We start from the raw sequence: 25,572 nt of genomic DNA on the forward strand, positions 1-25,572 counted from the left end.
CACAACATCAACAAATTAGAGACTTACAACTTTAAAATCGTTGGCTATAATAAGTAGTTTCTATATAATCACGGTTATCTGCATTTGTAATGAGTGTAACGAGTCACAACTACATCGTTAAAATTAGTTCATATTCATATTTGCAACTAAACGAATTTATGTTACAACCCAATATGACACACAATACCCAACCCACAATACATGTGGATTTTAATCAAATTTTTATGTAAAACAGTTTTTGAGAAAGCTTTTTTTTTTGTCCGTCATCCTTTATATTCAATAGGTAGGAACAGCTGTTAAACTTGGGGGTGAGAAACGTATTTGATCGAATATCTTTGAAGCCATTATGGAGGTTCTAGAAGAACAAATTAAACTGTAACATTGTTTTTTGAATGAGGAATCGAGATATGGCAGCAGATTGTAGAATACTCCGTTAGTCATAATACATTAAAGAACCATAATGTATGTTAATCTTTCTCCGCGAATACCAATATATTTTCTTGCGTATAGAAAAGTACACATTCCAAAGTGAAACGCAAATAAATTGAATTTTTAACATTACGTTATAATAAAAGTTATTATAACAAAAATATATTGCTTCAATATATTAATGTACAAATGTGAAATTAAATTCAAAATTTGACCACTATTCGTCTAGCTTCTATAGCTTCCAGAATACTCCAAAGACTATCTACTATGTAAATTTCATAAAATTCCAATTCCTGGAAGTTATTCCTTACAAGAATATTTGTAAAGCAAAGCAAAATTCTGTATCTAACCTTTTTACGTTCCATGAGAAATAAGGTGAAAGGATAAAATGCCTTTGATATTATAACATCACTGCAGCTGGACAAAGTGTATATTCTATTCCTCTTATTTCATGTCCATTCATCGTTTTCGCGACTAAAATCCTCCCACAATCCCGGCAATTAAAATTCCCGACTCTCATTTGACACAGACGCAAATGAAACGATCACGGAATGTGAGGAATAGAATCAACCAACTGTAAAACGAAACTACAATGGCCGACTTAGCTGCAGAGTTTTTATCAAAGCATTTGACCTGTGTGATTGAATAGCGATGTTCCATTCTCAATAATGTTATTAGGGGATTTTTAGATGTTTTTATTGGGAATGAAAAAAATTTTAAAATACCGTTTCTACATTTTGTAAAACCTTGAGAATCCTTTAAGAGATATAGTATTAAAGTCGAATTTGTTATAATTTCAGTGGTATCCATGTTACCAAATTTCCCAGAAGCTTCAAATTCAATAATTAAATATTCGTTTTGTTAACACATTTATGAATATAGTTAGAATTATTGATTTACTGTTATAGCAACGAGATAGGAACGATTTAAATACAGTTCTTCAATTAAAAAAAATGTTTATAATAGTTTTTCTTGCCCCAAAAAATATGAAAGGTAACCCAGCAACATAATCCTAGTTTTAGCTATATAAAGATATTTCCCTAACCATGAATAGTGTTTCAGCCAGTTTCAAAAGTTTTAATAATAATATTTCTATAATTGACATATTAAAAAAGCTCGAATACATTCAAAAGTTTTCATTAAAATAAATTATATATTTGAAAAGGCATTGAATAATTATTTTACAATAGTGTTAGACATTTTTATAAACCATTAAGTACATATATATTGTAGCAACAATAGGGATTAAAAACAGGACAGGAAGTATCGATCTTTTGATTTATAAAATGGAAACATTCTTTCTATCCAGAATACAGAGTTGTTAAAATTTTTGTAAGTTTTCTAGCGTCAGTGTAGAAGGTAGGATTTGATTGACTTAAAATGGTATCGTTCGAGTTATCCAATTACTTGGCTCTCATGAATTGATCATCAAAATCAAATTAATGCGATTTCGGTAGAATTGATCCTGAAACGGTCTGATCTATAAGTGGCTCAAGCAGTTGATATCTATTTCAGTTTGTCTGCCCCAAATTGGTTTATTTTATGTCTCCTCAATCAATATGTAACTACATCTATATTTTCAATCTCTCTTACTGCTAACAGATCAGTTTATACCATTTTTGTCTAATTTTTGATTCTTCAGTATCAATTTCGATAGAAATGAATATTAAAAATAATTAATTTGAATTATTGCATTTTTAAAGTACATTTCGGTTAATTCGGATCCACTTGAAGGTTAAATTGCATGATACTTACAAATCAGAACACAGTAGAGAAAACCTCTTGAAATTCATCAAATCGACAGACGTATGGGGTGAAATTTAGATATTGAAGAAGAAGAAGATATACCTATAATATCTAATACTTAGATACTAGAGCATGAAAAAAAAAGAATAAAATTAGCTGATAATTTTAGTGATTATTTTGAATCGTAATAAATGGTCGCAATGCTCTCAAAGGCGTCCAATATATTCAAAAGCCCTTCGAGCTTCGAAACCAGGACTCTTCTGAGGTCATTGCGATGCGCCGAGGTTAATTCGTATCTCTAGGCCGTAGTTTAATTCAATTTGAGTCTCCAGGGTTTGACTTGTCCAAATCCTGCTCCTCGGCTCTGAATAGATATTTCAGTCTGTTCGTATTCAATATGGCGCCTGTCGCTCAACAGGTTAGGGGAATGACTCTTAAACATGTCGCTATTTTAACCGCTTGAAATACCTTTTCAGTTAATTTATGAATAACAGTGCACGAGCCTTGCCATAGCGACCGCATATTATGTCTGAGAGAAGAAGGTATGCTCTTAATTTTCAAATACAGCGAATATCGAACTTTAGTGGGATATCAACCGCGAAGAAGTTGCGAACATGTAATTTAATTATGTACGTAACGCAAGATCGGTACATATTGTTCTTCTTCCCCATTGTTTGAGACATTGATAAATAATTTAGTTCTCCGAGGAGAATTTTCATTATATTTTTAAGAAATCCTCGTCCGCACGGGGTTAATGGTTTCTATAAATGGAGAATAGTCCGTGACGGTTCGGGCGACTGTGGAGTCGTCGATATCAAATGTCACGAATCCGAAATCATGTCTGTATCGAGGTCCAAAGTCCATGATCGTCTGCGTTCAGTCCCACGAGTCTGCTGTCGTCTGCTCCGATTGCCACGAGTGTAATGCCGCTGTATTTGGTCCCAGGTGTATATAGCATCAGCTAGTCTTACATTCAAAGTGTCTGAGCTTTCTCTTCTCGAGATCGTAGGCGACTTTTGGTTATGCTCTGTCGGATCTCAAGCGTTCTAAGCTGTCTTGATCTATCCCGCGGCGAAATGCATTACGCATGCACAGTGACTCGCCTTAATATGAGAGTGAACAAGTTTGCAAAAAGTTCACTACATCCGTCGCAATGTCTGCCAATTACTATTTTCTCAAAATGTGTTTTACGCGTCATCTAGTAAACGATCCTTTCTACGTTCTTGAAGACGCTCAAATTGGTTCACCTTTAATAAACAGACTGGAACATATCTTTCCTACAGATATTGTGTGTTAACAAAATTTGTGTACACGCGTAATACTGTTACACATAATTGAAGTTCTCCTTATTGGTCACTTAAATTCTTTTTTTTTTTTATTCGTGTGTGCGTAAGAGATATGTCGTCTTAAAGATCGGTGCTCTACATTATCGGCATTACCGAGTGCTTGTGCTGCCACCTAGCGGCTACGCTCGTTAAGCGACGCGCGACGGTCACTACAAACCAACATGGCGGGGTCTTTACCTGTCAAAAACGACGAGAATCGCACATTTTTATACACGCATAACTTTTGAACTTGGGACCTCCTAGCATTGAAACTTGGATTTTCGGCATTTTCTCGCAAAAATCAACAGGATTACATACAAAAAAGATAAATATTTCTGGTTTCCTGAGGTAAAGTTCAACCCCACGGATCTCCAACGAATGTCAAAAGACGTAGTAGAAAGACGTGGTTGCATCGAAGCGTCAATAACCAAATTAATTCTACAAATACAAAACCAGAATGCCCCCTTGAGAAAGTGACTTGCACGAGTAGGTATCATAAACCACAGGAACCCGCAAATCGGCATTTACAAAGTTATGGAAGTGGTGGCAATTAGGCGCAGCACTCACTCAGTTCTCCACGCACGATCGGGGAATACGAAAACGGAACGGTAGCAATTATCACGGCCATTAACGGAAACACCCTGGCACCCGGTTAAGGAACCGCTGGTTCCCTCTTTCGATCTTCTATCCCCTCCTTAATTAGTCAATAAGTCGGAGATACACTTCTGCTCGAGACTAGCACTTGCCACGAGAAGCCAATCACGGAATCACTATCCAGGCTCGGGCGTGGAGTGTCTAACCATTTTACTTCCTCTTCGGGCGCGAAAGTAGTGGTAATCGCGCGCGCACGGCCCCGATTTCTCGGGGAAGTTCGATCGGCGCACGTACACGCTTACGTGGAGGTACGAGAGCAACGTGGACTCCGCGATAAAACGGTCGGACCGTTACGAGAAGTTCTTTGGCCCGGGATTGCGATCTAACTTAAAATTAAATTGACCGTCCGATGATTCGGTGGACGGTGTTCACGTCTGCCGAGTGAGAACCGTCCGAGTCCACACCACGGTTTCAAAACACCTCCTAGGCGTGGACGTGAGTGGAAAGTACGAGACAGCCTAATGCAGTTTTCACCGAGGAGTCTCCTTCGCGCCAGTTTATATAGCAGCGCGTTAGTTAACAGAAATTCGCGATCTCGCTCGCTGAACTTAACGGGAAACTCGGGCGGAACGAAGCAAGACATTGACGCTAGCTGAACGAGCGCCAGTCCATCGTGTTGTAAGTGCTGAAATGCTCCCAGATTTCTTTCTCATTATACAATTTTTATTATTTAATTTTCATTACAAAATTCGGTGTTTTACTTCTCTTCGTATAGTCGCACAAGGGTGTCAAATGTATTCCTAAACCAAATTGATCTTTCTTCACACCGTTCGATAGGGCACCCAAAGACAATCCTCTGTGGCAAGTTTCAAGTCGATACCCCCACCACGAAGGTGGTTACAGGGTCAGCACAGTTTAATGAATTATGCTCTATTTCTACTGTTTTACTTGTCAAAAGATTATGAAAAAATTCATGAACACTCTACCCAATAGCACACACAACCATGAATTTTTTCTGAATTTTTGACTGCAAAATCGATTTTTAAGAAATTCCAGAAACTTAAAATTGCTGTTCCATTTTACATGACAGTAAAGTGACCTGTTCAATGAATGAACAGTTAAGTTGTATACTTGATGTATTAGTATTCGCAAATTTTTATTTAATTTCCTGGATGCTATTTCTCTTCTAAAATTGAAGAGTGCATTATGTTATGTTCTGTATGAATTATGTTCACTCACAGGCGTACATTTACTGGACACGTGATAATTAAGTTCTGTATATACGTACAGTAAAATTGCGTTTACAGATTAATATCTCGCTTAATTATCCATTTTACATGCGTTTGTTTGTGGCAATTTGTTTACATATTCGAAACTGTGTAACAATTTGTTGAAACAAATAGAGTACAAATAAACTTCTGCGAGATACTAAAAGTTACGTAAATCGAAATTTTCGAAATTCTGTCAGTAAATTGGAGCAAAGTGGTCATTAAAACAGAAAATTGTGTTCGATTCCGGCTCACCAGGAATATTTTTTGAATTTTGCCATTTTTTTCCTCCCTGGACAGCATACATATTGATGCATAATAATTACCAAACGTGAGATAACACAAATACGAAAAAGTCGTGTGCAACGGACACGTAATAAACGTTACAAACTCCATCGACAGATCGTATTTTTCGCTTGATCTGGACAAGCAACATTGTTTGTATTACAGAATATTTGTTGTGCGAAAATTAATTCGGTTGCACAGACTTCCTATGTTAACATTTCGGAATAAATTAATGTTTGAAAAAGCAAAGAGAAAATATTCTCGCTGTTAAGAGACCGACACCTGAATTTTCGATCAGACATTTAAACATTACAATACTTTACTCCTTGTTAAAAATGATTTGTTTTATTAAAAATTTTAATTATTTAAAAACCAATGTGTCCATATTCCTACATTCTTCTAATACTTTTACTCGTTTACGTTTCATGCGGTCATTTTTGCCGTCTCCCCATTGATCCTCCGACACCGGAGTCGGGGTCTATTTTGACCCAGAACGTGAAAATCGCCATTCAATTACTCAATATACATTAGGGACAATAGAAAGATTACTAAACATCAACAGTCTTATAGTTAGCACGCATGTACTGTATTTTTGGCTGGTGGTGTATCGCTAAAACAGCAAATAACTAGTCACTCGACACTATTAAGCGAAAACGGCTGAAATATTATCCAAGGATGATGCGTGCAGCTATTTCTGGGGAGCGTGGGCTGGTTAAAACGGTTAAGCAACTAAATTGAATATTTTGAATGTACCATTAGCAACCTGTATTTATTATACAGCCCATGTTCGTAAGGGTTAATGCCTTTTCAACGGCTGGTCCGCGGACGGTCATTTATCAAAGCGTGTTTGCTGCGCGGTCTTATCAGATTTCTGGCTAATTCGGGGCTTATTCAGGCTTATTCATTCGGATACAGCTATATAACGTTAGACAGCCTTCAAAGTAACGAGCGTCAGGGAGAAGAAGAAATTATTCGCGCCGGCAGTCGTCTAATTAACTCGAGTCGCTCACTGTCTAAACAGTTCGCCGGAAAATCAGCAGCAAAAAGGTTTGTATTCGACCGGACAAATCCCATTCAAATGGAATTCCGCGCGAAGATTCGGGTTCACCGTTCCTCCCGCTCGAATCGGCCGCAATCGTTCTAACCGTTCCGCGAGGATTTACGCTCGCGGGAGAGTAAGAGAAAGAGAGGATCCACGACGGACCCACCCGTCGCGAAATGTTTTCGAGTTCAAAGGATCTCGGCCGAATATAATACCGGCAACTCGTTTCTCTCCCAATGAACATTTGTCTGTTAATGGGCGTCGGGTCCACGCCTTTATGACTAGTTTGTAAGCACTCTGCGGGTAGCCTTTGTTAACCGACAGGGTGGTACGTGTTCTTGCGCGCGGATTTTGCGGCTTACGGATTCGTCACCGTGCTTACATTCACAGGGAGAGTTCTTTCAGCCGGGAACGCAGTATCTCGAGCTGTTTAAAAGGTTGATCCGCCGCCTCCGTAGCCTTTTGTGCATCCCTTCCGTTTGTCGTTCGTTCCTTTTTCTCTCTCCCCCCCCTCTCTCTCTCCCTCTCTCTGACACCCCGCCAGCCCTCTGTTTCCACTTCTACTCGTCGGATGTTTCAACCGATGCACACCCGCCTCTGCGAGTCAGGTAAAACACCGTGTTAGCAAATTTTCTAGAACCGTATCAACACACCCCGTTAAACGCAGGTCGTCCATGTTCTTTCCTCGTTTACTGGGCAAAAGATCGTGCCCGATTTAAACATGAAACACAAGCGGTTACAATTTAAAGTACAGCGTTTATACGATATTTGTCCAAAACTCGGGTCTAGCCACGGACATATATCGACCAGGAGATACTATTCTTTGATCTTCGAGGTCTCTCGAGCTTCTTGGTCTTCTTAGAATGTTAACTAGATAAAAGTAGTATATTGATATTACGGAACTATTTTAATCTTTTTACTGTTTTAAATTGCGCCCACTCTTCCGTGCCACCAATGCATAAAATCCGCGGTGTATTGGTTATGTATGGTCGACGGTCAGTGTTGCAGCACGAAATTTGCATTCGGGGGAAATGCAAATGTTCTTCGTAATCCGAGAATTTGTGGCTAAGACTCGAGTAGCCAGGTCTTGATACGAGTTAGGCTAACTTCGTCTTTTCTATTAGACGATGGGAGTTTAACTTCTTCGAGAACATTGGATCTTAGACTGTGTAATTTCGGTGGGGCACCATTAATCCATATGTAATTCGAGAAATGGATAATAATGTCGTGCTCGTTTAATGTCCGCATACTATACTTATTTTATATTCATGAGTAATCGTCATTATTTCTGGAAATGATGTAATACAAAATACGATAATAAAAAATATTCCCTCTTAATTGCTTAAAACCTAAAACACGTGAGAAAGTCGATGTTTGTTTATGAATGCCATTTGTTTCAACAGAGTCATGATATGACATGACACTGTACGGAATGATATTATATAGTACGTCGTTGAATTCGTTTCGACACTCGCTACAATATGACGAGTTCGAAAACATAGGTTGCCATTTAAACAATTTATTTTAGCTTCCAAATCTGCTCGACTATTTCACCCACTCAACAATCACTTGCACCACATACTGGGCACCTTTATACAAAACAACGTTTGTAAAAACACCTTTTTAGTAGCGTCAATCCCCCAAGAGATAATCCACCATTCATGCAACACCCTGTATAGTACACAAGAACAAGAAATTCTTTTTCACAATGTACTGCTTGTTCCTATAACGAAGGGAGCTAGAACGAATGTGTAGGTGATAAGAACACTGTTTTCAATAAAAATTATTAAATAATCTGATAATACAAGCAATAGGTGGTTAGACGATAGGAAAAGAAGGAAGATTTAGGTACTAATTGTAACATGTAAAAAAACCACTCTATATTTGTTATAAATTATTCATAATAATTTAACGTACAGAAATGTACCTAAATTTGTACAGAAACAGTGCATTAAATTATTACTAAAATATAAATATTATAATATTAATACTTGTACTATCACCATTACGCTTGATTATATTTCTTTGAATATTCGTCAACCATCGTGTCTCGTTAGTTTGGTATTCCACTATTTGTTAATTACGCAGTGGTTCTATTGTAGTTAAAAAATGTTTGATGACAGATATCGTTCCATATTAAAATATTGTAGTGTACGTAAGGTTTCAGGTGTACAACCAGTGTAATTTTCAATCTTATAGAAAATTATGTTTACTCTAGGCCAATCTGCGCGGACACAGGCACATACATTTTCGCTATTGGTTCAGTGGGTTAAAACTATTCTTAATCCGGGTCAAGATCAGAATGTGATGACGCGACAGCGGGCGTTCAATTGGCATAGACATCCAGAGTCTTGAATCCACTCAGCATTCGTCTATTAACATAACATATTAATGCGATACATTGTGACTCCTTGACATGTTAATATAAAATTTTAACTACCAATATAATACGATAACAATGTCTAACTGTTTATATTTGTTTTTCCATCGGTTTTAATTAACGTTTTAACATTCATATTATTGACATTAGTTTGACTAGTACTATACTTATGCTCCTTTATAGCAGGATAAACTACATAATTGCGATAAAAAACGTATTATATAAATACAAAAACATTGAAATAATTTTTATATTCTTTTACCTTCTAAATTTTCTGCAGTTCTTCTGCTGTTATCGGAATCGCTACTTATGGTAGTTGCTTCTATCGGTTGCGTCCCTTCGTCTAATTTACGATCTTTTTCTCGATATTGATTTTCTATTTTCTCCGTGTGTTTGCAGAATTTCATCCAATCTTCGACCGTTACACTTTTAATGGCGCTCCTTGTCAGTGCCTTTAACACTGCAGACGATAGCGTTCCGGTATTATTTTCACGAATTATTCTCTTTATTTTCGCCCACGCTAATTCCATAGGATTCAGGTTGCACATGTAGGGCGGCAATCTTAAAACGTCGTGTCCGCTTAATTTTATCAGTTCGTCAGCCTTGAATGTTCCAACCGCTCTTTTATTTTGACGAATTATTTCATTTAGTTTAGATTTCTTCATATTTTCCGTGTAAGGAATTTCATTCTCCGCTAGCCACCTAATCATAACTTCTTTTCTCGATTCTTTCGACGGTGGTTTGTTCTCCCAGACCGAATGGAACGGTGCATTGTCCATAACAATTACCGACCTCGGGGCAATATTGGGCAATAATTTTTCTGAGAGCCATTTCTCGAAGTTACTAGCATTCATTTGCCCGTGATAATCGCCCGTCGTAGATTTCGCTTTAAATATCAGTTCCGCTCCTTGTACAAATCCTGATTGCCCTCCAGCATGAACAATAATGTATCTACGGGAGGGTCTTACGCTTCTCTGTATGCCTTTGATATCATTGCTTTGCCAGCACTTCGAGAAAACCATATTATCTTCGACCCAAGTTTCATCGACATATACGATATTTCTTTTTTCTTGCCTGTAGCTGTTCAACGCTTTCAAGTATTTCGATCGCCATGCAACAATGGCGGGCTGCTCCGTTAATTGCTCCATTTTACTCACAATCTGCGATCTCTTCCATTTGAAACCCATGCTTTTCAACACCCGATATAAACTGTGAACCGTCCCTCGGAAAGGTATCTTCTGCCTGATCGCCACTAATAATTTCTTGCCAGTTGGCACTCTTTCTTTCTCCGTGTAGAATTCAGAAATAATCTGGCGGATGACTGCCTTGTCTTCTTCCGTGCAGTGAAATTTTCTTGCCGATTCTTTTCTGCGAGGTCGCTTCTCTCCAGGTGTGGACAAGCTTTGCTCATCGCTAATCGCTTTGCTCGCCTTTCTAATTCTGTGGATTGTTCTCGTTGACAAACCGGTGTAATCACTGGCCCGAAGTGTCGACTGTTGCACCCGGTACCGAATACCTTGGACGCGTGCCTCTTCGTCGCACCTTTTTATTACCCGCCTGGCCATATTGCGAGCCTCGCTGCGCACCACTTGTCCTTTCTTGCGGGTTCCCCTAACATGTTATATATTATTTAATCTACTGCGATTAAACGATAGGATAAGTGCACCTGATATCGCCTGCCACCTCACATCGCCCACCAGTAATATTAGGTTGTTCCAAATGTTCGTTTCGTTTATGATTAATGAGCACGGGAACCTTCGGAAAGAATGAAACATTCATGACGATTGCATTATTCTGTGTACAGTGATTTCTCTATATATGTCGCCAAGGCCTGGATGACAAACGTCGAGGAATTATCCCCACTACCGCGGGGTATACACAACAGAAGAGTGTAAACGTAACACGTCTCGGGCATGTCTCGAGCATACAGCGAGAATTCACTGTATACACATTACGAAAAGAAATTTTTAGACAACCTAATATTAAAAAAGAAAAAAACGTTGGCAGAAATTGGCAACTGAATAAAGTTGTAATTCAACATGACTAAAAAGACGTGTGCTATTGTTAGCGTAATACTAGAAACCACCGTTACCAGATCGAGGGATATCTGGGATAATACTAGGGGAAATATAGTCAGAACCTGAGTGGCGTCACGTAGGGATCGTATCACGACCCCACAGTACGGATCGTGATGCCACTAGATATCCCCACTGTTGGTACCTTGGTTGAGCAATTCTCGGCACAAACGTTATTGCACTTACCCCACATTATACAAAGTGTGGCCGGACGGGTGGTATGGCTCGGAAGAAGAGGATTCTACATCTAAAAATAAGTCTCAACACAGGTATAACATTTTTTCGTTTGACACTTCGTTTTCAAGAAAATCGAGTTTAACACTAACCTTACCACGACTGATTTCTCATTTTTTATTTTTTTTTTTAATTTTATCATCCGAAATGATTAGATAAATTTCTCCATTCCAGCAGATATTTTTTTAAGAATTTTGAGAAATTTAAATATACTCAATCTTGTAATTTTTATAATTCCTAAGAAATTATAAAAATAATAAATAATATTCTTTTGAGGAATATCTAATCACTACAGTCGGGTTGGCGTGCTGTAGTATATGGTGGAAGTAGAATTGGTTAGTCATGGTCAGACAATTCCTACCTAATAGCACGCGTATTCGCTGCATTTTCAAGCTCGAATTTTACCGAAACGTTTTATGCCTTTTTTCGACTTATGTGTACATGTAGAATCATCCTCTGTCCGATTGTACCAACCGAGTACAGCCACGCCCTGTGTACATAAAAATAACTATGCACTATAAACATTAAAATGAAAACCACACGGCGCTAAGTACTTGAATTTCGGAATTATACAACAGAGCTTTCAAATAAATTCAATACAACAACGATAACATAAAATCAATACACAAATCGGCGGACATAGCGAAATCATAACAACAACTTATTGCACAACGAGAACAGACGAATATTCATCGAAATGTTTTCGTATTCATGAAAATATTTTCAAGCAACGTAATGGCGTATGTAATTTCTTTGTAATCGCACCATTCTCTCAGAAACGAAGGTGACCTACAATTTTTTAAATGGACTGCCATATTTTCTTTTTATGTCATGTCAAAAGCGTGTGTCAGGACAAATTCATTCGTTTGCGGCGCGATAACCTTCGAGGTGATCATGCTACGTCAGAAATAGAAGAAACGTCCTCGAATCATCAACCGGCAACTTTGCGATCAAGCAAACCGCGGCGATCGCACTCGCGGACTTGCATAAGTAATAAAACGAATAAAATTCGTTAAGAAATCACTCTGCCCTGTCGCGAAAGTAGACGTTTGTTACGATGAAACAAACAATTTTCATAGCAACGCGATGACGAAAGAGAAATTATTTTGTTGAAGAAAGTTCTAACAGCGTCCACTGTGCTATTAATGGCGACGCGTGCTGGCCGGGCGACCGTTCCGACAGAAACATTTCTCCGGTGGCCCGAAAAATGCATCAGCCGGCCGTGTAATGCACCGAGGAGGCCAACCAGTGAGTTTTGTGTTCCGTCGTGTACGCAGCTAGGCCGTCGTAATTCGAATACATCATTTTCCGCGGTGATAACGTTGCTACGGGGGATAATCTCAGCCACCCGGTGCCCGGGAAACTTTTAACGCAACCGGAAGAACAGACCTTCGCGTCTTCGTTCCGCCCCGCGCCCGAACCGCGCGCTCCCACAAATTATTAGCTCCATGCATATGAAATGACGGATTTTTTTAGTGACACTTTATATTCTATTGGATTTCCAACGAGTTTTATTAGTCGCGGTGGCCGCGTCCGGACGCGAGCACAGCGGTGGCCGAAATTATTTCCACGATACACTGTTCTGTGTACGTTCGTAACCGCTGAAACGATTGATTACTGTTTTCGCATTAACGATGGTTAACGATAAAGAAATCCGAAAAATTTTTCAACACGCCCGCCGCGCCGGGGGAAGCAGTCTCCACAAAATGCAAAAGGTTGGAACATGACTGGTCCATTTATTGTAGACAAAACACTGGACAAATGGACATTGCACGTTGAAGTCACTGGAAAACATGTTTTTTGCAATAACAGTAGCTGACGACAAGCAAATCTGGACATTTTTTTAATGGGTCAACCGGAAAAGCATTCTCTACAAAGTGCATAAGTTCCATTGCGACTGGTCCATCCATTGTAGGGAAATCGATGGACAGATATAAATGAAGAAGCTGAGCATGTTTTTTCACAGTAAAATTTTTTAACATGACCACCGAAGAAGCATCCACTACAAATGGCAGAGGATGCATTCCGATTGGTCTATCCGTTGCATAGTAATCGCTGGACAGGTATAAAAAAAGAAAAAGAAAAGCATAATATGCACATAGTCGGTTAAAAAATTATATGAATGATCTTGCCGTGGAACGATTCTGTAGATTCTTCGGTGTACGACGTGTTTCATAATTTTGTGGATACTTAAATGTGCTTAAATAATGTTTAAAGAGAGCTAGACACCTCGAACGCGCGAACTTTCTTGGAGATGGTATAATTGTTATTTTAACACTTTGTATACTGGCAATTTTCTAATAGTCTTTTTAAAGATATTCTCAAAAGATTTTTAAAAATATTTCAATAAATGTTTAGAAATAATATACATGTAATTTGTTCTACAAATGTGTTCGTATTATTCGTCACGCGGGTGTTTCTAATAAATTTCGTTAACAAAACGGTTCTTCATTTTCTACGTGGAAGGATAAATCGATTCAATTGGTTAAATCCAGTGCGTTTTATGCTAAAACGGCATGCATCTGTAATTGCAAAATATTAAACGGTTACAATTATACACCCACTTAGTTACTTTTATACACCCACAAAGACTTTAATCAGAGAGATCCTCTCATTGAAATTCATTTTCATTTTGTTGAAAGCTATACAAATTTGTTTGGAATACAAGACTATTTAACGCAGTTTCAACGATATTATTTTAATTACCTTAATTCATAATTATGATAACGACTCGTAATAACGGACAAACTTCTGTACGCGGAAACGACTGGACCGTAAGAACTTCGAAAAAAGTAATTTACGTAAAAAGTTTATTTTGCTCCGTGCAATGTCGGAAATTGAGAACACTGTTTGCTTTCGAAATGAATATGTTACTTTAGAATACACAGGGTCTTACAAAAAGTTGCGAGTAAACTTCGGGAGCATGAAATAGTATCCGTCAAAGTAAACAACGAGCTTAGTAAACATTCTTACGTTATGAAACTTAATAAACATTCTTACGTTATGAAACTAATTAAGTATACTGCAGAATTTTATACATTCGTAGCGTATAAATTAAAAAAAAAAAAATAGTAAGATTGAATAGATTTAATGGATAGACAATTTAATAGAGTTTAATGTGTTTTCTTTAAGTTTTCTTTTATTGACAATATTAATATTAACAATGTATCCACATTGTTGTTTGCCAATTAAATGATTCGTGTAGTCACCAGAGTTTTTATACTGCCCATTCTCAATAATGAAACAAGAAGTCATATTATACTATTAAAGAAACTTTAACGTATTATTTAACTATTAAAAATTTACGTATTACACATAAAAAGGAATAATTTATCGATTGTCACTGAAATTACAACTCACCAGAAATATACCACCGACCATTAATATTTTAAATACCTGTGGGCTCGCTTTTTTCATTTTATAAACTGACCAATTTATTTGCAGTTAGTTGATACAATCATTTTCACAGTGAGAACATTCAATTAAATTCAACAGTTTAATCTACATTTTACTAAATTCAGCAATTTTAAATTCCCTTCATAAAATGTGGAAAAAAAATGAATGAAGAAATATCACAGATTCCACGAATATTACGCTCCGCGTTATGGCTTTGACTAACAGCGTCCATAAAGCGCGTTTAATTTTCTTTACAAAAATGTACGACCACGGTCACAGAGCGTGCGAGATACTGACGGCGAACGTGTTAAAATTTTTCCCTGAACAATCGTATCTTTCAATTCGTAGTGTAAATAAAATATGATATGGTTGATACATATATTTTTTTTTTTAACAGAGATAGAAATAATTTAAAACGCACGTAAACGGCTGACGTTCGTATCGGCAGGTTGCTCATTCATTCAGAAATTCGAGACGAAAATGATAATGATCGATCGTGACGAGATTTTTAAGGGGCGACCGATCTCTGTTGACGACGCTGTCAGGCGCCATTTTCCGCGGCTGATAGAGCTAAACGCGAGCACGCGTTCGTGTCACTCAATTCCACCGGGATCCCTTGATTTCGATATACCGTTACGTCCACGCCGTTGTCGCATACCACGTTTTATAATTGCTTCTAGAATAACGGCAGGAGAGGCTCGAGCTCCAAGAAAACCGTACATCTGACATACAAAACTCAGGGCTGATGCACACCGCGACGATACTACAGTAGTACAGTGAATTTTCGATATATGTCAACAACGATATATGTCATGCATCGTCCGATCATGTATCATGTACTTGCCCGAGCCGTGTTTACACGACTTAATTATGTTTACACTCTTCGGCGTCCGAAGCCTCTCGAGCTTCCTGGCCCCTACTACTCCGCGGTAGTGGGGATAATTCCGCGACGTTTATCAACCAGGCCTTGGCGACATATATAGAGAATCACTGTATTTCCGTAACGTTCGACGCTTCCACAGCCGAAACTTTAATCGCTTATTGCACGAGTAATTATGATCGTAACCATATCATGTTTGGTATCATTTTAATTCGAAATACGAGACGAATACGATGGTAAAAGTTTCATAAAAAAAAAAATGAGAAAACTTGCAATCCTTTGCTTCGTTTGCATTAGTGTGAGTCTCACCGATGCTCGACCCCTCGCTGACTCAGTCTTCGAGCGTGTTTACAGTATGACTGGTTCCAAGTGGGATCCCCCACGTGATGGGGATAAAATCTTGACAGTTACGGCAGACACCTTTGCGTCAGTTACGGAGATATTACTCTATAAGGCAGTATACAGGGTGTTTTAATTGGTCAGCTGAATATTTATTAATGTTTAGGGATATTTAGAATACCAAGGTTCCACGGCGCACTGGCGTCGCCTTTCTCATTTCTGATAATTGCACGGTGCATCCTTCTTGGGCGGTTGAATAACCGCAACGCGGAACAACGACTTTGCGCTTCTCCGTGCATAATACTGTTCGGCTGGCGAGGAAAAGAAGAGAAAAGTTGTCGCTTGCAATATTGCGTTCGCGCCCGCACGCAAGTGGTTTTAAAAGGTGCCTACAAAGCGACAATGGTAGGAGGAAGCTTTAATATCTCCGTTGAAAATTACATTTCCGCCTCGGGTAAAGGCTACGTCGAAAATTCGATCAACCGTTTGTAGTTAATGGTCGTCGGCTACACGACGTTCCATCGATCACTATCTGTTCATTACCTTTTGATATGATTGTGTTTGCAATACTTGCCTCCCGTTAAACGGTACATACAATATCGTGCGTAAGTATTGGAACACTTGTTCGAACCTGATCGAGAGAGCTTTTTGCCTTTCGAGGGGTCGATGGAAAATTTGTTTCGTTTGGATAGAAATTTATAATTGACAACCCGTTCACAGGCCAAATCGATTAACCACCATTCCAGTTTTTTATTTTGTGCAGTTAATCGATTTGGCAAATGAGCGGTACAATTGTTGAACCATAGGAAAAATAATGTTTGTAGTTGACGTTCTGTAATTACTGAGCACATAAGGTTGTTTAAAATATATAAAATTTTACATGTCTCTTAACTAGAAAGTAAAGTTATTATTATTAAACTTATGGTTATTGTAATGTACTTTTGCACTGCATTCGACGGAAGATCTAAATAAATTCTATTTTTTATTTGTAATAGGTGAATTTTATTACACACTTTTTGATAAAAATATAAATAAAATATTAAATCCCTTGGACCTTACCCGTGCATTGGCGGGGATTGCGCTCAACCATGCATTGGAGGGATAATGAGTTAGGGTACCCGTGACGGGCCAAAAGAGTATGAAAATTTAAAAAACGGTAAACGCGCGATTGACGCAATGTTTTTGCATTATTTAACGACAACATAAACTGCATAATGTGTTTGTAATATTTATAAAATGCTTAAAATATTTTTCACGGTATGGCTGAACAGTAAGAATTTAAAACATGTATGTGAACTATACTACGTTCTCTAATGCATTCAGACCAATGTCAATTCATTAGAGCACATATCAGAGTTACAGTAGTACATGTAAATAGTATATGTATAGTGGTGTGGTTACTTAGCACATTTTAGCACATTTCTCTTCATTTCCAATCGTTCGTCATCATTTTGTAACCAACCATTACTTGTATTATCAACTTACTTAACCACTTGCCTTTAACATTAAACCTACCGAGCATTAATGGGGGCTAGCATGTATTACATAAGAGACATTGGAGACATTGTTCTGATCATTGTGGCTACGAAGAAAATCATACGTTACGAGGTTAATACTTTTTATTGAAAAGAGTAGTGTTCTTATAGAAATTTCGTTCACTGTATTAGCCACAGTGACCGATACACATCTGTGTGAAATTAATTCCACCGTAGAAATGTTAATTCCCCCTCACCTTTCGTTCGTACCCCGCAACGAATGTAAATTTGCATATTTCATGCCTTCGCGATGCAGCACTCCGTACATTTTCATACGGCCCGCAGTATGACCACATTAGATCGCGGGGAATTTTAGTTCCCGGCTTGTTGCACCGTCGACTCACAACGACGAACTCTCGTTTCTCAGAACCTGATAATACTACGCGTACACATACGTACTTTTTCGACAGCTTTCGCGCATCTGATGCATCGCAGTGCCGCTTCTGCCTACGGAAGGACCTCCTAATCATCTGGATCAAACGTCTCCAGCGCGTTCTATGGAAAAAATTAGACAAGAATTTCAGACACACACGACGTTCTCAGAAACATGCAGCTAATGTAGAAATCTAAAAGAAACGCTGTATCTGCCCTTCTTGCATTGCACGCATCTTTTTCTATTTGATCGGGGCTTAAAATTGCACGCGCGAGGCACACTTGCGAAATGATTTGTGCAAATCGAAGTAACGTAAATCCCCGTTGTCGCAAAGTATGCTACTTGTGTTCTATGATTCACAGTGTGAAATGCAATATGATTCATTCGATTCAATCGCTATCTTCTGCCTTTATCTCGCTAGAAACCATTGTAATTCTTTCTATTGAGATATACATGGTTTTATAACCGTTCGCTTTCTCGCGCTTATTAACGTCGAGCAACATAAACTATTGTTCTTAACAAATTGGACATAACCATTTGACACTTTTTCTTTGTTAACCCCTTGCGCTGGAATGACGTGCCACGCACGTCGATAGGTTGTTTCCCGGTGTTGGAAATGGCGTGCCAGACACGTCGATAAATTGTTTCCCGGTGTTGGAAATGACGTGCCAGACACGTCGATAGGTTATTTCCCAGTGTTGGAAATGACGTGCCAGACACGTCGATAGGTTGTTTCTTGGTGTTGGAAATGACGTGCCAGACACGTCGATAGGTTGTTTCCCGATGTTGGAAATGACGTGCCAGACACGTCGATAGGTTGTTTCCCAGTGTTGGAAATGACGTGCCATACACGTCGAAAATTAATTTTCTTTGATTTTTCAATCTTTTTATTCCTTCATTTGTTTTAATCCTTTCGTCTTTCCACAAAAAGAATGTTGACTGTAGACGGTTTGGTCACGATTATCCGCGTGAAACAATGACCAGTGCAAGAGGTTAGTAGACTTTAAACTGCAGCAGGAGTAGTGAATAATACAAAGCTTAACGTACAAAGACGTGTCGGATACGTCACGTGTTGTACATGGTACACGATAACAACGACATTGTCCACAACGAAGTAAGATATTGTTTCATATTAGCAGCAATTGTTACTAACAACGTGTCTATTTTCATCCCGGAAAAAGATCTGTTTTGACTGTATACGAAAATTCATTGTTAAGCTTACACAAATGAGATGTTAGTAAATATTGATAAGTTTTAAACATTATGATTTTTAAATGAATCTATTCAATTTCCATTTATCTTTAATTTCAATTCAATGTCACTATATGCACATTCTATTTCTTACTCTCGTTGCAACAATGTTTGATAAAGCATCGATGAATCATCACGGTCGCAACAAGGCTTCGACAAGGATTAGCTTCTCTTGTCTAGTTCAATCTAAAACCCCGCGGAGATATATTTAACGCAACGAATCGTGTTTCGCAGGAATGACTGCGGGAAAATGGCTGCCACGTGCTACTACTTTAAGATACTTATCTCAATTGTCCAGCAAATATTACTTGAACACCGTATAATAAACATAATTTGATTTTTCAAAGAAACATAATTTCATGTGGAAGAGAAGTATTTCAACTTCTCCGGATGTTCCAATCGTTCAAAGGCAAATCTACTTATAGCAAACGTACCCTTAACTTTTGTTCGAAACATTTTCACGCGGAGACGAAACTTTAAGCCACCCTGTACATTCGTCAGAAAGGTTCCTTGCCTTTTTCATCGTGAGAATACGCTGATAGAAAGTGTTCGGAGAACTGTCAATCGTCTTGTAGACTTAGTTTTCCAAACAGTTTTCGAGTGTAAATTCCGAGCCATTGCTCGACGCGCGGAAAGAAAACCTACTGAAAATCGGTTGTCGTGGTTCGAAGTCGGTTGAACGTTATCGCGCGTCGCTGGAGAAATCGTTCCACAGCCGATCGATCTTAAAACGGAACGATAAAATGTCACTCACTTTGGTTTTTTGAGCATCCATCCGTCCACGTTGCTGGGACCGGGCTGAATCGACGACGAGTCACATTGCTCCGGCTGCCTTTCGATCTCCTCTGTTCTCTGTTCTGTCACTTCCGGTTGTCTCTTATCCATCTTGCTCGGCTTTCCACGTTTCTTTCATTGATCTTCATTCACTTTCCGCTGTGTTTCGCACTTTTTCGGCTGTGTGTTCACTCTTCGGTTACCTAGCTCGCACTGACCACCTATGGAAAAGCGTACGTTTTTATACTACTATCTTATCAAGGCATTGATAAGATGTCGAAAACCAGTATCGATGATACATCCATCTCTCTTACAGGTACACACTTATGGTCACTCGAACAAGTTGTGAAGACAACAGCTGAACAGTGTAAATAGTTTTTAATGTGATATTGCTACAGATAAAGTGGTTGTTGATGAGTACTGGAGCAATTCTTAAGCTACGTCCACACTGAAGCAACAACGAACAGATTTTAGTCGATGTCGCATGTATCTTGAAAAAGGCGCCGCTTTTACCGAAAAAAAGAAGAAGACAATAGGATGTTACTTCAGTGTGGACACACCTTTAGTTTCTAGGTAATGATTTCCTCGTATACAGGTACAGAAGATCTTTAATTCAATCTTGTGCCAAAGAATGTGACGGAATTCTTCTGCGATCGATTTTGTAATGAAAGATGTCGTTAAGCTGTGTCCACACGAAAGTAACGTCGAGCAATTTTTTGCCGCCTCTTGTTACCTCCTTTTTCTTTTGCAGAATAAAAGCATACCGGAATAGCTTTAGATGCACGTGCAAAATTAATTGAAATGAATAGAATGTTCCAATAGTTATAACAATAAATTCGAGAGAATTTGACTATCCTAACACATTGACACTTGTGTGTCATTCAAGATCTTTACTTGCGTACCGATGACGCAAAAACACGTCACTGATATTTTCGCATAGCTGATTCAAAAAGTCATAAGACGCTTATAACATTTTGTAAGTTAACGTATTCACACCTGTCCTCACAATTTCTTTGAACAACATTCAGTTTAAAAGTAATTACGAAAATTTGATTTAATTTTTGATCTTTGAACAATCTTAAAATATTTTGCATTTGCTCATTTTAAATAACAAATTCACGCCCCTGCACTCGATTTTTCAAAGTATTTTTTTTTTTTTTTTGGTTATAAAACGGAGTTGGAAACTGAAGTTGCTTTCTTCTCCTGAAATTAAAAAAAATATGTGTTTGTTGAAATCAACTATCACTCATATAATTCATTTACTTTACAATTAAATAACCTCGAGTTTGCCTTTAAATATGTTGGTTATTATTCTGAATAGTAACACGCTAATAGAACAGAGTTTTCATCCCAGAGGATACAGAAATTTTCACTACAGGAGTTTCTTTTTTTGTGTCAAAGAGTGCTTGACGTTGAAGAGAAATTCTCAGGGCGATATTGGAATGTCGTTTCAGTTTCGTGGCATTCGAGCAGGTTATTGTGACGGCAAGACGGTATTGTGATCAAGTCGGATCGCTGAAGAAGCGCTATTGATACGCAGATAGCATCGATTCTCTTTATGAAATTTTCCTGATATAGTCGCTCCAATAGTGTCACTTCGATAACTGCTTACAATAGCATCAACGTTTACCGACAACAGTGTCAAATATTTGTTCGTAATTTCGGTAGAGTCAGTCTTGAACTCTATCGCGGGCGAACGCAACTTAGTCAAAACTTTGAAAATGACTTCCTGCTAATTAAAACAAATGGATCTTGTGCTTAAAAATACTGGATTGCAATGAAAGTTCGTAGCGTTTTTAAATTAAAATTCGACGGTAATATTAAGATATTCAGAGATTTATGTAATAACGTATTTTCTATTCTGTCCTATTACTTTTTTCCATTTTTCAGGTAACTTATTGAACAAATATTTTAATTTCATTTATGACGTTTAATTTAAAAACTGTACAAATAATCGTTCCATATGACGAAACAGTGGCCGAATTCGTCACCAAAAGAAATGATAACATAAGCCGTGCCGTCACGTTTAAGAAAAATGGAAAATTTTTGAATTTTGCGTCGTTCACGTGCGACCGCTGCCTTAAACTGAACTAAGGATCTCGAAGAGGGTATTTCTTGAACTTTTTTCGCGATCCGAGAGAAAAACGAAAAGAATGCCCTGGAGTACGCCATCTGAAACGGGAAATCCTCCTTAATCGACTGGGTTATGCGGACGCAGCTGTGCACTTTATGCGGTTTCTTGTTGCATTTTCAACCGGTGGAATCGCGGACCTTCTTCGAACAACTGGATCGAAATGGCGGTGTGTTATTATTCGGATCACTCCGCGCTCGAGTGGCCGCACGGTTTTCGAATAATAAGAAAACCGCCGGAAGTCAGCGATATTTTACGCAGGCGACCTGCCTGCGGATAATGCCGACAAGATTTATATACATCGCGCTTCCGATCTATCTATTCCACTCTCATAATTTCTGCCCGCTTTACCCCCTTTACCTTTACATTACCTGGTACCTTTTCCGGTACAGCTTCAAAAATTTCTTTTTATTGATTTCGTGTATATTTCTGTTTTTTCGTTTCTGTCATGCTTACTTTATAAAATAGAAAAGATAAAGTTTAATTTGATACGAATCGAAAATGTTAATATTGGTTCACATGGTGCATCTGTCACCGACGCGCGACAGCGTGGTAACTAATTCTATCGAAAAGTGAGGTTAGATTGGCTGTTTTCTTATAATTTTCTGTATATGTTTGGTAGTTTATACAATGAGTGAATTATTGATAAAATTTCTGCAGTATTCAAATAGTCGAAACAATACCATATTATTTATCTTCATTCAATGTTCTCTTATGCTCATTAGAAATATATCATAACTTTTGCTGTATGAAGAACTGAGAAACACAAATGTTTACTAGACTCTGTCCGGAATCTTTACCACGAGTCTGACTTGATATTCGAATGTATGTGGTTAATCCTTAAGCGGTTAACGCTTTTTATGACAGTCATAGTTATGTAGATCCATTCAAATCCTCGCGTATCAATTTTCTTTTATGCATTTTCGATCCCATTTCTCCGAGATCAGTGTTAACCTTCTTACTGAATTTAGGGAGGTATTCGCAGAAAAAGTATTTTGTGACAAAATGCCACGGTTATCTTACAAACATCGAATTCTCGTTGCACTCTATCCACCCTTGAGCACAAACTTTGATATTCCATTTGTGTATTTGGCTTCCACAAACTCAAGTTCCTCCATCTGACGCCAAAATATCAAATTTACATATGTTAGTATTCCAGAAAGTTTCATTCTTGGTAACACGATATTTGACGAACTTCTGTCGCTGTTGTTTATTGGCTCTACTAGTAAGATGTTCTTTCCAGACTACATGATTATACTAGTAGAAGTACGATATTCATATAAAATTCGATATCAGAATTAAATTGTTATGCAAATCTAAATATTGATGGCTTAATTTATAGAAATTCTTATTATTAGAAATTCTTATTATTAGACTGCGGATCTTTATGTAAAATAAAAATGTACTGCATTAATTTTGGAAACGGGAGTAAAACAAAAATTGATCTCGTCTAACGACTTTGTTACGTTAAAAAAAAAACATTATAATATTCTTAAAATTAATCTACTTATTATATAGTAGACTTTAGTCAAATAACTAGCTAAATTAGATAATTAGTGAGATAAATGGAATTGTTTGTACATTGTGAAAACACCCTAAGCCGCTGTGGAAAGCGTTCAAATCCGGTGTGACAACGATTACGAAAGTGTAAAGAGTTGACGAAAGAAAGAATTCAATTGAACCGGAACCAGGCGTGTTCACTGTCGCGAGCATGGCTCGCGTGTCGGTGTAAACGCTTTTGCGGGGGATAGCCGATGTCGCAAACTAATTAAAGTTCCTCTTCCTCTTTCGTTCATTTGCAGACTTACAACATGGACGCCCAAGTTGGAGAGTCTTCGGCATGTGCCACGGCGCTGCTCTGCGGAGTTAAAGCCAATTACGAGACTGTTGGCTTGGACTCGTCCGCACGCTTTGAGAACTGTTATTCCAGTTTTGATGCCCGTGTACCCTCCCTTATCAATTGGGCGCAGGACCAGGGTAAGTAAATACGCGTCTAAGGACATCAACAACTAATATAAACGATTATGGGCTATCGATTTTCGTTAAGTCCCTTTGGATACGAACTTCATTACAGACGTTACGCCGCGCCGGTGACGAGACCACTCAGAACGAAACACGCCGTGTAAATCACAGCATCGCATACAAGTATCGTCATATTATTCGATGTGAAAATTAATTCTTTTCGATGTTCGGATGAAATACGAACTAAGAAATATTTACTGAAAATATTCACTGTTATTATTAATGACTTTATGCTAACTTCCGGGCCCAGAGAAAATTACTTGTTTTTTTTTTGTGTGTATCAATAAAAAACGAAAGAAACGTTTGTCACAACCTAATATCATTACCATGAGGATATGTCAGCTAGAAACTAGTGAATGGGTCAGGAACATTTTCGGACATTGTCAACTGGTTTAAAACGCGTCAACATTAAATAAATTAGATTAATTGGCTAGGCAATCCAGTGAACTTTTAACTTTCATTACATTGTAATTGTCGTGTTTTAGATATTACGTGGAGAATAATATTTCGCATATTACCCTTCGTATACTATTTAATTAACTGTCATTAAAATTCTGTAAGTAGTATTATGCTTCACTGTGTACCATTCAATTTAAAGTTTTAATTGAGCGGACTATGTGGTTTCACCTTTAGAAAATTACTCAGTTTTATTACTCAGTAGAACACAATTACTCAGTAAAAATATTGGATGAATGGCGTATTCATTTGCAATTGTTCCACCATTTTTTAAACACAAAGGCTTTGAAGCATAAAGGGTAATATAATTTCCATTGAACAACTTGACAGACATTACTCTCTTTTTAAAGGAAAAATTGATTACCTCGGTATATGATTTATGTCTTACACAGGTTCCTGGAATATTTCTGCATTTTAGGTCAATCTTTTCTTCCAACAATAACTTCTATTAACGTACACATGTTAAAACGAATCAATAAGAGTTTATCATGTTAGTGAAAATCGTAAAAAAATCCATTTCCTGATGGACGTACATTAATGCGACCGTAATTTTATAAAACTAACGTGTTCATAAACGTACATAAGAAAATGTGGGTTTTTTAATTAAAAAAATACGAATGAAAGTTCAAATTTTATATCTTGCGTTAATACATGCAGCCGTATAAAAATAATAAGATTACAATTTTTAATCGATGTTCTCTTTTATATCCCTTTCGTCAAAGTAACTTTCCTTTTTTTTTTTAATGAGCAGTTTACTATAGGTAGTTAACTATCGAACGAGGGTACGAGATATTACGGCTCTTACGGTGTAATAAAATAATTTGAAGCGAGAAAATTTCATTATCCGTAACTACGCTCGGAATAAAGGAATTAAAGAGGAAAATAATGACACATTACTGCTTGCTGAAACAAGCAGTTAACTAAGAAGCTAACAATACAATGCAACAACTTCTAACAAGCCTACTAAAAATATTAGAAATACTATTTTTATGTACATTTTTAATACTCTTTTGTGTGTAACGAGGTGTTAGCGAATG

General features: G+C 37.8%; 2 protein-coding genes across 2 annotated transcripts in view; one reads left to right on the top strand and one right to left on the bottom strand.

Moving 5' to 3' along the window:
* Positions 1–25,572, top strand: part of LOC143353697 (alkaline phosphatase) — a 414,446-nt gene that overhangs the window by 295,040 nt on the left and 93,834 nt on the right. The window contains exon 3 of the mRNA XM_076787203.1: positions 23,860–24,034. Within this exon, the coding sequence (XP_076643318.1) occupies positions 23,860–24,034 (175 nt within the window). The remainder of the gene's footprint in view (positions 1–23,859; positions 24,035–25,572) is intronic.
* The window catches only part of LOC143353694 (uncharacterized), a 43,787-nt gene continuing 26,791 nt past the window's right edge, over positions 8,577–25,572 (bottom strand). Inside the window, exons 2-5 of the mRNA XM_076787201.1 lie at positions 19,907–20,147; positions 17,928–18,023; positions 9,332–10,680; positions 8,577–9,061 (exon numbers count right to left, since the gene is read on the bottom strand). Of these exons, the coding sequence (XP_076643316.1) occupies positions 9,051–9,061; positions 9,332–10,680; positions 17,928–18,023; positions 19,907–20,037 (1,587 nt within the window). The 5' untranslated portion in view covers positions 20,038–20,147 and the 3' untranslated portion in view covers positions 8,577–9,050. The remainder of the gene's footprint in view (positions 9,062–9,331; positions 10,681–17,927; positions 18,024–19,906; positions 20,148–25,572) is intronic.

The sequence above is a fragment of the Halictus rubicundus genome, chromosome 4 (assembly GCF_050948215.1).
Source record: "Halictus rubicundus isolate RS-2024b chromosome 4, iyHalRubi1_principal, whole genome shotgun sequence".
Classification (NCBI taxonomy): Eukaryota; Metazoa; Arthropoda; class Insecta; order Hymenoptera; family Halictidae; genus Halictus; species Halictus rubicundus.